At 37.8% G+C, this 16,828-nt stretch overlaps 1 protein-coding gene across 1 annotated transcript in view; it reads right to left on the bottom strand.

Moving 5' to 3' along the window:
* Positions 1–16,578, bottom strand: part of PARP8 (poly(ADP-ribose) polymerase family member 8) — a 215,756-nt gene extending 199,178 nt beyond the window's left edge. Inside the window, exons 1-3 of the mRNA XM_037799282.1 lie at positions 16,016–16,578; positions 15,827–15,928; positions 14,858–14,912 (exon numbers count right to left, since the gene is read on the bottom strand). Of these exons, the coding sequence (XP_037655210.1) occupies positions 14,858–14,912; positions 15,827–15,928; positions 16,016–16,121 (263 nt within the window). The 5' untranslated portion in view covers positions 16,122–16,578. The remainder of the gene's footprint in view (positions 1–14,857; positions 14,913–15,826; positions 15,929–16,015) is intronic.
* Positions 16,579–16,828: the final 250 nt, after the last annotated feature.

The following is a 16,828-nucleotide window of genomic DNA, read 5'->3' as shown; positions in this document are numbered from 1 at the left end:
TTACTGAAATGATATTTTAAAATTAAACAATAGACATTTAAGAGTAATTAAGTTCTCATTTAAAATTTCAAGTAAAAAGCGTATTTCCTAATGGAATTGGGTACACTTATATGATTCTTCTATTCTTATGTCCATGGTAACACATATTCTCCTATATTTAGTACATATATATCTTACACAAATACACATCCCTAACACAATATATTTTATAATACATACACTCCTAACACTTATCTCCTATTGTTAAGGAAATTATCTATGGAAACCAATTTTTAAGATGACTAAAATCTATCTTTTGAATTAATGACCATTTCATAAAATGTTAACCAGTCACAAAATTTCTAAAACACTTAAGGTATTCACATGTCTTCTCAAATAGAGTACAAAAAAATAATTTTTTCTTGTTTGTTTTTTTAATGGTAATAAATTTTGTGAAAATCAGACACACCCATACTTTTTGTCCTAACAAAGTATACAGGGCTATTTGAATCTGTGTCAAATTATACCAGATTTTAATTTTTAATTTAAATCTGCTTCTATAATTCTTCTGTACACTTTTTTTTTTTTTTTTTTTTTACCAATGCCTTTGAACATCATTTATAGACTAACCCTTAAAAAGGGCAAAGCCTGAGTTACCAGCATATGGCAAGTATATGAAAGTGAAACATACTTTATAACATGGTAATGTTTTCTTCACTGTGTGTATGAGATCAACACAGTTAAGCAAGCTTCAGAGAAAAAAAACAACTCATTTATTTGCCAATTGGTATTTCCCTAAAGAAAGATGTTCCGCAGATAACAGGTGAGACAACAAGTTACTCTATAAAAATTCTAGATTTATGTGGGTGCATATACTGTATATATATTGTGAATACACAGAGATAGAGAGTGAGAGGAGGGGCATGAAGAATATAAATGGTTTCATAACTTACTAAGGGCCTTAATGCTCATTCAAACTTTTGTGTTTCCACCTTGCCTCTCTACAGGAACTCCTACAGCTAAGAAAGTCATGGTGGGAAGAAAGGAAAAAACAGAAGCTCACAGAACATGTAGGGTACCAGAAGTGGAAGGGAAAGGGTATGAAAAAAGAGTAACGTTAGCACCCAGGTGATAAAGCCTACGGATGGATATCTGGTCCCAAAATACCCTCTCCCACAGAATCTGTACACCTTTCACTTTTGTTACCCTGCTTAAAATTAGTTTAAATTATCAAAGAGATACTTTAATTAAAAGTGTAAATGTTGAGGTGTCCAGTCTGTCAGTAGGCATACAATTGTTCCAACCATTTTTTCCTTCTAAAAGCTTCTAAATATCCTTTACATGGAGCAAATTAGAGATCTGCTTCAGACAAAAAAAGCATAAGTGTAATTCTGAAGCAGCAATTAGATATGACTCTTGTTTGTATCTTCTTCACCTAGCTATATTAGGTGCTCATTAAGTGTTTGCTCAGTTATAGAAAATTTTTAATTATAAGACATGGTTTTTTTTAACTTATGTCTTTAAAATCCATATCAAAAGAAACTTCCTAACCACTGTGCAGGCCGAAGTTGTGGTGTTTATATGCCCTTGTTGGTAACATGAGAACTTAGTCCTCAAAACGATATTTCACTTCATCTGACTGTCACCCAAGTCATTTGATTGGAATCACATTAGGTAATGCAATGATGGTACCCAGAAATAGAAACATCTTTTTTTTCCTTTGGAAAGGAATATTACATGCCAAGCAATACAAAAAAGGCTATAGAAACTGCCAAATCTATCCGAACATACACCAGACTTTCTAAGGTCAAGGGAGGCTGGTGCAATGTGAGGGACCCATCAGAAGAAGGGCCCATGTGGAGACCCTGGCACAGGATTCAGCCAACTTTCTGGAAAAACTACTTAATTTCAAATGAAACATAATTCAAAGGAAAAAAATTACAAGTTTAAACAAACAATAAATGTAAACAAAACTAGACTTCTTCAAATTGAAAAAAAAAAGAAAAAGAAGCTATCTATTATGAAGGTCTAACCAGGAACACAGAAAAAGGGGGAGGAAAAGCCATGCATCTATAATGCTGTGGGGATCTGACAATGGCTGAAAGTGAGTCTGAAGAATCTTTAGATTCTTAAACTGACAAAGATTTATAAATGACAAAGATTTTAAAATGACACTGAAAAAAACAGCATTCAATGAATGTATGCTATTGCTATTTTTTTACTTTTGTGTGCATTTAATGCATTTTTTATTAAAAGTTGTTATTCAAAGATAGGTCCATCTTACACATTCACACCACTTTAAGTCAAGAAAATTCTGTATTTTCAAATCAGTTAGTGTGTTTTGTTTTGTGACTACCCAAAAAGGGATTCCCCACCCCTCCACCCCCACTCCACCCTTATTCTCCTTGCTCATGTGCTCCACAGTCCCCAGGAAGCAGAACTGTGTCGGTGCTATGAATAACAGTAAGAGGCACTGCCTTCTCTGTCAGTCCTGTGCTGGACATGTCTGAGTATGTACAGGAAAGGGTTTGGCAGGCCTTGGTTGCTCAAACCCTGTACATTTCCAAGGAAGACCTGCCTTTAGAAATGGCTCTTAGCCAGCTCCTGGGAGATGAGCTGATTAAGAGTGTTTTTGTATGTCTGAGGACTTGGGGCCATGCTACCAGTTTGATCAAATAGTTTATGCTAACAAGCATGCTTTATGGAGAACCCTGTTTTTGCTCTGGGGTGTTGTAATCTGCATGCCTATGTGACTGACCCCGGGTAGAAATCCTCCACACCAAGGCTCAGGTCACCTCCCCTGGTTGGCAACACGTTGTATTTCTTATCACACATAGTTGCTTGGAGAAGTATGTTCATGTGACTTCACTGGAAGAGGGCATCTGGAACTTGCACGTGGTTTCTACTGGACTTCGTGCCATGTGCCTTTTCCCTTGGCTAACTTTTATTTGTATTAATTTGCTGTAATAAATTGCAACCATGAGTATAACAGCTTTTTCTTAGTCCTGTGAGTCCTTCTAGTGAATCACTGAGTGTGAGGGTAGTCTTTGGATACCCTTAACTAGTATATTATCTAGTCAAACACGAAAATGCTGCAGATTTTTTATTTCCATTTCACAGACAGAATCGAGGGTAGTCTTTGGATACCCTTAACTAGTATATTATCTAGTCAAACATGAAAATGCTGCAAATTTTTTATTTCCATTTCACAGATAGAGGTTAAGTAATTTGAATGGCTGATTAGAAGGAATCCAAATCAACCTGTTCTGCTGCAACACACTATAATATCATGAGCTGTAAAGTATTCTTTTAAATAAACTATACCTTTAAAATCATTTGCAACATTTCTTTTGGAAAACATATAATGCAACTTCATAAATCTTAAAAATGTTTAAATTATAATTAATCTATAAGCTCAGTCTAATTTATATTCTTTAAGATTTTTATGTATACCTGTGTTTCTAAAAGTAGGAATGTGGTATCAGAATCACTAAGGAAATTTTTTAAACTGTATCCCTTGCCTATATGTCAATCCCTGAAGATACAAACATTTAACATGTCCAAGGTAATTCAATTCTCAAATAACACATCCAATCTTCGAGAACTATATATATATATATATATGTGAGAGGTTATTATTTTCTTAATGTCTTCAAGCATAGTTTAGAATATTATCTTTGCACATGTAAGGGGAAAAACTTAAAATCCATTGAAATTGCCATGTGTTACAGGTGTTTGCATGTATGTTTGTGGTATGTGTGGTGTTTTGTGTAGATGTGCAGCTGAGGGGAAGAAAGAGGGAGATTTCAAACATGTTGTATGTTTAAATTCACTATTCAGTCACAGAAATACCTTATAATATCAACTCCTAATTGGTTTTGAGAAGTGCACTGACCTGATTAAATATACTATTTTCAATGGTGACTAGAAAATTGAGACACAGAATTTTCATAAATATTATAAAATTATTTATAAATATCAATAATAATTATTAATATTTCTTTTAATACTGAATAACTACTAATTGGCTAGTGTGATGGTTAAGTTCATGTGTCAACTTGGCTATATAACGGTACCCAGTTGTTTGGTCAAGCAAGCACTGGCCTAATTGTTACTTTGAGGACATTTCATGGACTGAAATCATCATTAAGTTGATTGCATCCACGGCTGATTACATCTACAATCAACTGAGTAGTTTGCCTTTAGCAATGAGAGACGTTTCATCCGAACAGTTGAAGGCCTTAAAAGGAGAAGTGATGATTTCAGCAGTCAGAAGAGGGAATTTTCATCTCTATTTTTGCCAGCCAGCTCCTCCCAGGGAATTCATGAAAAACCTTCATCAGAGTTCCCAGTTTGCAGCCTGCCCTAAGGAATTTGGACTCATACATCTCCAGAGTTGTGAGACAATTTTATAAAAGCTCATAATATTTATAGATATATCCTGTCGGTTCTGTTTCCCAAGAGAATCCTAATACAGTTAATATACTTTTATAAACTATATTTCAGTAAAATTAATAGGAGATTTCTATTAATATAAAATTATGATTTACTCATGATTTACTCAACTATATAGTGACACACTAAAACAGACCACAATAATATAGGTTACCCATTTTAATTTTGCATTAAGACACTTATATTTAATAAAAATAGTTAGCTAACATTATAATTTTCCAATTTAAATTTATATGTCTATATAATGAAAAAAAAATCTTAAACTCATTGTAGATCAGAATCATTCTCTAGAAGTTGAAAAAGTTTTGGGAAGCACCTGCCTTTTGATTTAAAATGTACACCTGAAATGCAACATTTCCCAGAATGTATTCCAGAAGCTAAAAAAGTAAAAAATTCTATTTTAAAAAACCTTTGTGAAATTATTCCCTAACCATATATTTCCCTGCCAATTATCTACAGTTGGAAAAGATTCTGGGAGTATTGGGCATCAAGAATTGAGGAAACTGTTAATTTAAAATTAATGACATAGGAAGTCATCACAGGAAGCTCATATTAAGTCAAACTAGCATGGTTTCAAAAAATTGAGTTTAAATTTTTTCTTGGCCCAAGTTTCATCATTTGGGGGCCAAATTCAGCCAAGAAAATGCACTCCTCATTGAAATCATCTAAGAGAAATCCACTGAAATCACCATTCTAGTCTGGTTTTTCCATTAGGATGGACTGCTCCAACAAGGATCAAGAAAGAATTTGGCTCAAAATGAAATATTCAAACTTTTTTCTTAGTTAACTAAAAATGAATCTGTCCATTCACTAGAGGGATCATTTTAAATTATATGGTGTTAAGAAAGTAATGACTGCTTTTCAGGCAAAGGGTCAAACTTTTATTTCTTTTCTTTCTTTTCTTTTCTTTTCTTTTGCTGCATATCTAGCAGTGGTGCATTTTAATGAGAAATAATACTTGCATCAGCTTTTATACAAGCAGATGTTAGCATTCTGTGTAGGTATCCCACATGTCAACATCTAAGACTGTTCTTAAGACCAGTGACACGGATACATACAGACAACCAAATGTGCTGTCACAATAAGGAATTCACTCAGTTAAGATTTTGCATAATGTCTTACAAATAAGAAACCTAGAATTTACTAGATTCTTAGCTACATGTGAGGTTTCACTGAATCATAAAAGCTATAGAGTATTTATAAAGGACTACATCCATTAACATCACTTTAAATATATGCCTCATCCTGTAGCCACATGAATGTACTTTAAAGTACACCCTTCATCTTCCAATCAATTGTTTCTGAAAGGAGCATGTGGGCTTCCTAAAATTTAATGACTGACACTGTCTCAGAGAAGTGAGTTTGCTTTCTGACTAATGTCCAAAACTTCTAAGAAATATTTTAAAATCCTCCACTGAAAGTCTCATTTGATCATTGACTTTTGCAAAAGACACCCTCATTAATTTTTTAAATGTAATTTATCAAAAGAAAGAAAACATTTACATAAATTCCCAATCTCCCTCACCATGAACTTCTCCATGTGTATACTCCATCACAGCTTGTTCACTTAGAAGCTCTACTGCAAAGTGACAGAATTTAAGAGGACATAATGAGTACTTCTGTTACACATAATAATTATCTATCTCTAACACTTCCTTTTGAGACTGACTTCTAATCATGTACCAAAGAGGATTCTGCTAACTCCAGGGCTTTGATGAGTAAGGACAGTTGAGAGTCCTTATCATAAATGGATTCAACACAACTGAGAAAAGAATGAGAAACCCAGAGAAATAAATTCTCTCACGTAGAAAAATTAATGGCATGAAATGCCAAATGCATTTAATTGAAGTATTCCCTGTCATAAAGCCATTTTTATAAAAATTACTGAAAGTAAATTCTTCAGGGCTCACTGTGAATTGGTAATTTCCATTTCTATTACAATGTTGTTTTCCCAGAAACTATTTTTAATGAATAAGACTGAGAATTTGCCAAAATGTTTTCCACAAAACAACTCCCTTGAGATGTTCCAGATCTGTAATCAAGATTGAAAAACACTGAATACCTCATTCACCTTTTAGACACGCAAAACACACACTCATATATAAAAGACCCTGAAAAGCCTGCCATTACAATATTGTTTACCTAAGCATTTCCCAAACATATCTGCTCACAGACCTAACATCAAATTAAATAATTTGAGAAATGCTATCAAACAACACAGGAGTAGTATTACTCTATCATTTAAGAAATATTAGGAAATATTTATTATATTCCAAGCATTCTACTAGGAACTAGAGTTCTAGTCTCTAAAAGAAATACTGGTTTATTTTTGCATGACTATTTTTTTTTAATTTGACTTATAATGACTCTCTTTTACACAGCTCTGAGCTAAACAATAATTTTTTTGGTTTATTTTCCATTTTTGTTTGTACTTTTTCTTCAGAGATATGAAAGCCTAACAAATGTAAAGTAGTTATATTAGTATCTGCCTCAGTTCTATATTTGAAATACATAAATATTCAAGTGACTCTTTAATAATGTACTTTTTTTAACAAAATAACAATAATGAAAACACAAATAACTTCAGCACTTCAAAATCAGGTGACAAATCGTAAGAATATTTGTCAGGTCATTAGTAAGGTCTTTTCAATCTATATTTCAAAATGTTTAAAAAGAAACCACCTTGGCGGAAGTCAGCTAGCAGGCTTTCTGGTGATTCTGAACAAGGGAAATATATCTGACTGCACAAAAGTTTCAGTGATTGTCTCTCTTTCAAATTTAACACTGAATGACTTGACAATCTCCATCTAGTACAAAGAGGGCATCAGCCACAAACTGGGTTATCACCGATATGCAAATAAAGTATGCTCAGTTTTACTGTTGTTGTTGTTGTTATTACGCTGTAATGAATTGGGGACAATCCATCTATATTCTCATCTCATCCTCCTCAGATACCATGATGTCCCCTCATTCTCACTTTGTTCTACTCATGTTCTCCTTCTAGCTTCCTGAGCACAAAAACATCATGCAGTGTTATGGGTAGAGGGGATGCTATTTGTGGCTAATGAAAAGATGGAATTTACTGGTCTTTGTGATAAGTAAAACCATGATCTTGCTATCCAAATCAATAGTATTATGAGTCACAGATGTTATCAATCAGTAAACACTGAACAGCTGTGTGTTAGGAATTGAAATTCATGAACCCCACCCCACAAAAGACATGTTCAAGTCTTAATGTGAGCTCCTGTGTGTGTGAATCGATTTTTAAATAGGACTTCTGAAGATTACCTCATTAGTTAATGTGGGGATTCATTTGTGAATTAGGGAGGGCCTTAATCCATAGCTGAAATCCCTATAGGGAGAGGAAATCTAGACAGAGGCACAGGTGACAGAGCAGAAGGAGAAGCAGAGCAGACAGAGAGATCACTATGGGATGGAGGCAGAGAGATACAAGCCAAGGAACCCCAAGGATTGCAGCAAGCCAGAACCTGAACACTTCAGACTCCAGTAGAAAGCATGGCCTGTTAAGACCTTGACGTTGTATTTAGAGCCTCCAAATATGGAACACAATAAATTCCTGTTAGGGCAACCAGTGTGTGGCATTTATTACAGCAGCCCTGGGAAATTAAGGCAGTATGCCTAATGCACTAAAAGTTTAAAAGCAAATAAATAAATAAAAATGACTTTCAAACAGAGAGAGAGAGGAAGACAAAAAGATCTGTACTTTTCTGAGAATTGTTCAGGGAGGAGGGTGTCTTAAACTGGCCCCTGAAAGTTAGAAGAGATTTACTTAGAAGATAGAAAGAAAGACATACCCTGATTTTACTAAGTAAAAGAAGCAAGAATTCACCAAGTGTTGTAATGAAAGAGAAGGGAGCATGGCTAGAAAACAATAATAAGAGAGGGTTTGGAAGCCTGGAATATATATGTGAATGGATAGAAAAATGGCTTTTAATCAAGAATTTTAAAATACACTGGGTTATGGTGATGTAAGTGAAGGTGAACAAGAGCTGGGCTAAGTAAGTGCTGTCAAAACGAAGGATGAAGATGCCAACATTTTCTAAGTTAACATCTAGAATTTCAAGAGCGGTGAAGAGGGGTTACCTGAAACCTGAAACTTTGATCTGGGTGTCTAGCCCAAATGATGTGATAAGATAAGGAGAAGCTGGGAAGAGAAGCTTCTTTTAAAGAAGAAACTATCAGTTGTATTGATGAGTTGAGAACATTCAGGTTTAAGTATGCAGTAAGATATCCAGTGAGACAGATGACTGAACAGAAAACCTAGATTCTATCACAATAAAATTGGGAGGACAAGCCTTCTTAATTAAAACACACTTCCTATTAGTCTTTCCTAGGATACAAGGAAGAAAAAGAAATTTAGAGAATGCAAAAGAGACAGATTACATGTTAATACTTAACTAAAATTCCACACTAAGTCAGTGGCAAAGATTTAACTACTACAGCATAATCTACACAAAAGCAAACCTGTGCAGAGACTTTAAAACATCATTGATTGGTGAAATTCCACTTGTATGTTTTTTTAAAATATTGCAATGGGAATAATGGGGAATTTAAGCAGACTGCTGAATATTTGCATAAGGATTCCATAGCCAATGTAAATACTTTTCTGATTCTTGTGCTTGGTACTGAGCTCAGGCATGTCCCTTGCCAAACAGATTCTCAGTACTGCCCCTGGCATATACCCCATTAGCAATCCCTCCCCATCCCCAAACATTTCAAACTATTCTTGTCATGCCAGTTCAACCAATACTCCTTGAGCCTTACATAAACACTGACTTACACTGAAATAGATTCCCACTTTGCCTCTTACTAGCTGTAAGTTATTTAAATTACCCAAGTCTCAGTTTCTTTAGCTGTAAAATGTAAAATAGCTGACAAAATAACCTATTTTATCTTTGTTACAAAGACAGGATGTGGTAAAAGAGGCCGAGTATAACAGTCTGTGTTATTGGCTCAATAAATATCATTACTAATATTACCTTAATCATGAAATAAATGGAGTTTAAATATTTTTTAATATATAAGTTTCAATAAAGTTATACTTCTGTTAAATTGTTGGTTATTTTTAGGTCAGAGGTTTTAAAACCTATTTAACAATGAAAGCTTTTTCAAAGAAAATTTTATATAGAACAAAGAGCAAGAGCAATTGTAATTTAAAAAGAGGCACAAAAGCTCAGCTCCTCACTCATCCATTCAGCTTCCTTCACACCTGTTAGCTTCAGCCCCCTTCCATCCCAGCTAGCTTCCCAGGGTTCTAAGGAAAACACTTCAAAAAAATCAGTATCTTGGATAACAATTGATGTAACATAAAATTATGGTGACTAAGTCCCCATTGCCAAGAGGAATATGTTAATCTTTGATTTAAGAAAAGATCACTCTTTTTATTCTGACCCTAAGAAGCACCTGATAGTTTCAAAATAATGGCATATTCCAAGATTTCTAAAAATGAGCATGTACTTCTTTCAAAATGAAAATTTTTTAAGTTGATAGGATTGCTTCTCTACTCCTTCCCTCTTTTTTTTTTTAAGTTGATAGGATTGCTTCTCTACTCCTTCCCTCTTCCTCCTGGCTGTCCCCCACCTTCTCATTTCTAAGAAAGTCAAAAGAAAATCAATGAGCTTTGGCAATCAAATAGATTATCCCTTCATGGCATTCCATGGATTAGAGAAAGTCAGGTGGAATAAGGTTCCCAGAAAGTTTGCTTGCTCACCAGAGTGCTGCTGATTTTTTAAATTGGGTTAAATACTTTTAGAGTTCAGATTCTCCAGTATATCACAGTCCCCATAATTCCCTTTCATCCTAAACAACTGCATTCTGTCTGTACCTCAAAAGCATTTGTATATCTAATCCAGAGTTTATAACTTGGTTATGCTACTTCTGTCACCCTGGATTAAGAAGAAATTCCAATGCAAATCACATTACCAGATTGGGGGCTTTTTAAGTGTCTGAGCATATCCACAACTGGTCATTTGGTTAGGAAATTACTTCCCACCTGCCAGAAGATGTTTTACCATTCATTTAATAATCCATTCAACATATATTTCTTGAGAAACTGTATTGTACTAGGCAGTGTGCTAAAGACTGCAAAAAACACAATGAATAAGGACACAATTCCGGCCTCCAAGAAAGGCTCACCATCAAATAACTGACCCAGTAAACAGGCACTTACAATACAATGTTACAACATGGTTTTAGAAACACATAGCAGAACCATTCAAGGGACAGTGAGTACCAGGCAAGGTTTCTCAGAGGAGAATTTGTCTTAGCAAAGATCTCAACAGTGAGGGCTGAACAGGGTGGAGATGGAGGAGGAAGTGGGAGGACAGGAAGTAGACAGATGTTCAAGGTAGCATGTGCAAAGACCCGGGTGAAAAAGAAGGTAGCATGGTGCCTTGGAGGAACTTTGGAGTGTACTATTATTAGCTTCACATTTGATGCTCCAAAACACTTATTTGAATAGAAACCCTTGAAACAAGGGGCATACTTCAAAAGATGCCAATCTACCCACTACCATGTGAAAGCATGTGAATTTACACAACAAAGGGTATGCATTTAAGGGCAATTCTGAATGTTCTGCCAAAGGTTAAGCAAGAGATCACACAGAATCACACTCCCTGATTAGAAAATTCTAAATTTAATAAACATTTCTTTATTCTCAGAATCATTTCTAAAGGAAAGACATTAATATTATATTCTTGAAAAAAAGTAAGGTCTCAAAACATAAGACAATCTTTGAAAAAAAATACAGACATATGAGTATAGACATCATACATATAGACATAATTCTAAAAGAATAAACTCTAATATGTTAATAGATGGAGGAATCACATGTTTTTTTTTCTTTTGCTTATCTCTTTTTTCGAATATTTGTTACATTAAAAGATTCTTTTGGGGCATTTTTAAAACCTCAGGGTTCTATTGCCACAATACTTCCCATGTTTAAAGTTCACAATTAGGGGAACCTACAGTGGTTATAATCAGGTCCACTGGACTCCCCTGCCCTCTTTGTCCTTGTTAGTTACTGGCCCCAAGGATTCAGTCTGCTTTCCTATCCCTTCAAGTCGCTGTCATCACCCACTTGACCTTTCTTCTACCTCTAACTCTACATTTGAATGCCAAGTGAGATGAAGAACCAGAACCCAGAGTCTTTTTGATTTTATGAAATTTACTGCTCATCAATAGAAAAGAAATAAATAAAAGACAGGAGATCACAAATATGAAAAAGTATAGGGAAGGAGTAACTTTTGCATAATCTTACAAAGTGCATACAATGGAGGCCCTTGATTTATAGTTCCTAGCACACCCCTGAAATTGAGAGACAGCAACGGGTATAAGGGCATAAGACTATGATAGGCCCTTAACCAGTAATGGCTGAAGAGCTATTCCAAGGAGTCCAGGAATCAGGAGTGTACTAAGGATCACTGCCAGATTGAATTAATCTTGCCATACATTAAGTTTTCAAGTATAAGTGCTATTAATCAAACTCATAACATTTAACACCATAAAGGAATTCACAGATGTTCTTTTTTGTTGTGTAGTTCTCAATCAACAGACACTAAAACTACAACTCTCAAGTAAATTGTCGCAAACTTTTTAGATGTTAAAAAGTGTCTGCATGCTCAAAAAGGTTGGGAACACTAATCCAAAAGACCGGACACAGGTTTCAGGAATATGAAAGAACAGAATTCCACATTTAACTGAGTGAATTTGAGCATGTTTCTCAAACTCTCTGAGCCTCAGTTTGCACATCCAAAAGTGAGGAAAATAATAATTCCATAAACTTCCCTATTAGGGAAAACTGAGAACTCAATTTCTTTTCCCTCATTCCTCACCTAAAGTCCATCAAAGCAGAACAGTACCTCCAAATAAAAGGCCAATTTACTAGGCCACTGGCCAGTCCTGACACAAGCACCTTTTGGCATTTCCTCTCATCCATAAGAAACATAAGAAAAGTACATGTAAAAAAAAAAAAAATCTGTATTATTTCTTTTATTAAATAGTAACATATAGGAGCAACCTTTGTCTTGAGAACAATGTATAACTCATTCTCAGTAAGTGGTAGGTAGAGGAAATGGTATATTAAGTTTTATCTACCACCTGAACTGAAAATTATTCTTGAAATACGTTCTCAATGATTAAGATGAAGTGGTAGTTAAATACAATTCATGATAATCATGTACTATCACTCCAAAGACTCCCACCTCCTCCAAATGGTGAAGTCAGTCTAGTTAACATGAAATAGTACTATTAGTTACTATTATGAATTGATAAGCACATTAAATCAAAATAGAATAGGATTATTTTAATATTTAAATGTCTGATTGATGTGTCAGAATGGGAAATAGAAAATAAATATCAGACTCTAATGTAGATAATGAAAAAAATCACATATTTTTATTTTCAGAAAAACATGTTTTCGTTGACATTAGCTACAAACCCATAAATGGATTATCAACCGTTAATATACTAAAACAGCATTTTATCGCATTGTGAAGTGGGCTTTTAAGAAGACAAAGCAATCATGCCAGCAGTGATACCAGTTGTCTTTTTCCTTTAACAGGCTGGTCCACATTAAATATACAAGTCCCATGAATTTAAATTAGGAACAAAAGAAAATACTATCCCTTAACAGGATTTCATAGAAAAGGAAACATGTCTTACTTTAATAGCAACACTGGTACTTGTCCCTACCGTGAAAACTGATGTTATCTTGACTAGTTAATTATTCATTCCATCCCCCTGGCCTTCTCTGGAGGCATTCATATCTTCCAGACTTCTTGCTATGTTAACACTTGTTCAATAATTTGCTGATGATCTTATTGTGGTACCTAACAGATTCTAGAGATTAAGTATATGGCTCAAACTCCATCTCCTCCTCATTGTGCACATAAGCAAAATGAAACCAAAAGAACTCAAGTATCTTATCAAAAATCAAAAGCTTGTTAGTCAAAAAGTCCATTTAGGGCTTTCTCTGTCCCTGCACACCTCACTAGTGGAATAGCAACAACTGTAAAATAGACAACTCGAGCAGATATCTACCTGATTGCTTGCTTGGGAAATGTTTTCAATGGGCCACATTATGAATAGCAAATTTTAACTGCTGAAATAATCCAAGAGGATATTAGTCATATACCAATGTCTTTTGAATATTAAGTGTAGGAGCAGCATTAATTTAGCTGAATCTCCTGTAATTTAATTATTATTTTCATTCATAATTAAAGATAATGGTACTCCAAGAAATAAGAAACAATGTAATTTTATTCTTTCCAAAAAACAAGTATTGATGAAAGTTTAGTGATTCACTGTTATATTTTCAGCTATTAAGTTAAATCAAAATACCAATTCTGGGGTTCAGGTATGTTGCATATATGGGAAACTGGATAACTTTTTGATTAAAGTTTTAAGGAAAAGTAGAATGCAACAAAAGCAAATCTGTGCAAAGAATTACAAAATATTTTTAGGATTGATGGCATTCCTTTTATGTTTTTCATATTAATTCCAAGCTTTTAAAAATGTATTTACAGGAGGAATCTTCTTTTGAAATTTATATGTTCTTAAATGTTTCCATTAGCTAAGAAATATTTTGGAATGTAATCGAATGATATTGGATGTCAAGTCCCAGAAGAAGGAGAGGTCTGAGGAGTCCCACCTCCCTTCCCCCAAGCTGTTTCTCTGACAGTCCTCCTAAGTTGGCCACTGTTCTGTTAAATCATTGCGATTCCAAAGGGCTAACTTAACAAGTGAAGACATCAAGACATATTTTATGGGCTACTTTTCATTTTAGCTCTGTTTCCTAAATATAAAATTGAATTTCCACTTCTTTCAAACTGTTAACTTTAATATTGAAATTTGCATCTATTTGTCCCCCTAAAGAAATGGCGTACACTCCAGCTATATAAAACTCTCCAAATTCTTTCCTACAACTAAATGTGAAAACCAAAATACCACTTCTTAAAAAAAAAAAGATAAAACCGTATATAGAATTGGCAGGCTGCATGTTTATGTCAACATGGAAACATGCAGTCCCAACTCACCAGGAAAATCACCGCTTGTAATCAAACTGTTTTGTGTCATCTTATCTCATGCATTCCACTTCAGACCATTCCAGCTTTACAACTGCTTGACTGTATCACCCCAAAACGCCTAAAGAACAAATCTACTATTGTAGTAGAACAGCTCTAACATGAAGTGTGTGAGAGTCCTGCTCACTGCCTGTGGCGTGGTCTTCGAACACTTGAATCAAACATATTTTCCCTCTACTATTTAAAACCAAGGCTTGATGAAAGGCTAAAGAACAACAAGACTTTAAAAAAAGTCAATTACCCAAACGCGGAATACGCTAAGAACAAAGGAAACACAACCGTGTGAAAAAGAAATGAAACAACTCTATACACATAAATACCTTTTGGGGCCGCCAACGTAGGTGAAAGTAAAGGTGGAATCTGAGTATCTGAAATCTGAAATGGAAAGTCCTGTTAAAAGCTACCCCTTGAGTGGATTTTATCACCGGGGCCATGATTCGGTCCCCCTATTTTGTGGAGTCGAGGGGAGGCCTCGCGGGTCCAGAGGATAGGTCCCCTGTCCCGCGGCGCCGGAGGGGACGCTACACACGCTGAACCGGGGGCCGCCCCCTACCCCCCCCCCGCAACAAGTGCTGGGTGCCATGGCAACGGCGGGAATTTCCCGATCGCGACAGCCGGAAGCGGGCCCCGCCAGGCTCGTGGCTGGGAAAGTAAGATCCGATCCCTCTCTACGGTGAGCAAAATGGACGAAAAACGACCCCCAGGCAGGGGCGCTCCGGGAATCCCGGGAATCCCTTCTCTTTTCGGGATAACTCATTTCCAGTCGGAGGGGAGTGGAGGGAAAAAGGGCTCGGAGTTCCGCCCAGCGCTACCCCCTGGCGGGCCTCGGCGCCAGGCGCAGCCTCAGAGCGCAGCGCAGCGCAGCGGGCTCCATTCCTGGCAGCCGCCGCCGCTCAGCCCATTGCGCAAACCCCGCGGATCCAACCCGCCCGGCTCAGCCGTGCTGCTGGAAACCCGGAGACGAGCTTGGACGCTTCCGTCCAACTGCGGGGGGGCTGAAAATGCACAGCACTGCCTCTCCGCTTAGACCCCCCGCTCGGGCCACCCAGTTTCTGCCTCGAAGGCTGGTGGTTGCTCCTAGACGGGGGCGGGGTAAGAAGGGTCTGGCGCCCCCTCCCCCTTTTGGCTCCCGCTGAAGCAGCTGTTGCCAAATGAACCCCGGAATGGGAACGTGCAACCCACCCCCCACCCCAGCCACACACGTCGCGGTCAGAAAACTCGGAATTGGGCGGCGGGCGGGCAGTAGAAGCTGGCGCTGGGTCCGAGGTTCTGGAAAGGCGAGAACTCACCTGCAAACAGGCAGTCCTTCTCGGCTCTGGACTTCTGGATCACGACGTCGATATCCTTCTGAATTCGCTCTTGTCTTGAACACATCCCCATGAAATAAATCCCTGGAAAAGAAGCAGCCGCTATTTCCACCCCACCCCACCCCCCTCGCACGCTTCCAGCTTTCGTAAATATTCAGTTAAAAATGGAACCTCTGGCCGAGGCAGGGGCTGAAGTCGAAGTGGTTTCGGAAGTGATCCCGGGTGAGAAAGGAGGAGGAGGTGGAGGAGGAGGAGGAGGGGGAGGTCGGCTTTGCATTCCCAGATGTGACCGCCCAGCTGCTGCTCGCCGCTGCTGGATTCCAATTGCCTCGGCTCCTGACAATGGATGGTGATGACACCGAGTCTCACTTTCTCCCTCCCCGCCCGGACCAACGGCCGTGTGGAGCCGAGGGTGCTGAGGACAGCCGGAGAGCGATCGCCGGCGGGGCGGCGGGCGCGCCGGCGAGGGGCAAGCCCCACTCCGGCTCACGCGCGCCCACCCTCGCGGTCCGCACGCCGGCCTTCCACACCCGCGCACACTCGCGCCCGCGGGCGGCGGCGGCGGTGGCGGCGGTGGTGCCGAGGCTGCTGCAACGCCGCCCGCCGCAGACCCTCCCGCGCCCGCCGCCCTGTCACCCGGCCCGGCTGCGGGCCGCTGGAGCTTTGATATTATCCGCCATCCCGGGCGCAGGCTGGATTTCCCCACCCCAGACTTGCACTCCCGCGGTGAGCTGAGAAAAATATAGTGAAGACTTCCTGAAGCTCCCCGCCTCTTCCCCCCTTTCCACCACTTTTATGAATTCGACTCCACTTTCGAGTCATATGTAAAACCCAAACCGGAGTGGCTGGAAGGAGAAAACGGGGGCAAAGAAAAATCTTAAAAAAAAAAAACCACGAACAAGTCTTTCCTGGTGCTGTATCAGGCAAATTGGAAAAACCTTTAAAATTACTCTGGCCTTGCTCCCTACAGTGACCTTAATGCCT

The sequence above is a fragment of the Choloepus didactylus genome, chromosome 11 (genome assembly GCF_015220235.1).
Source record: "Choloepus didactylus isolate mChoDid1 chromosome 11, mChoDid1.pri, whole genome shotgun sequence".
Taxonomy (NCBI): domain Eukaryota; kingdom Metazoa; phylum Chordata; class Mammalia; order Pilosa; family Megalonychidae; genus Choloepus; species Choloepus didactylus.
This window is presented reverse-complemented; position numbering and strand designations above follow the sequence as displayed.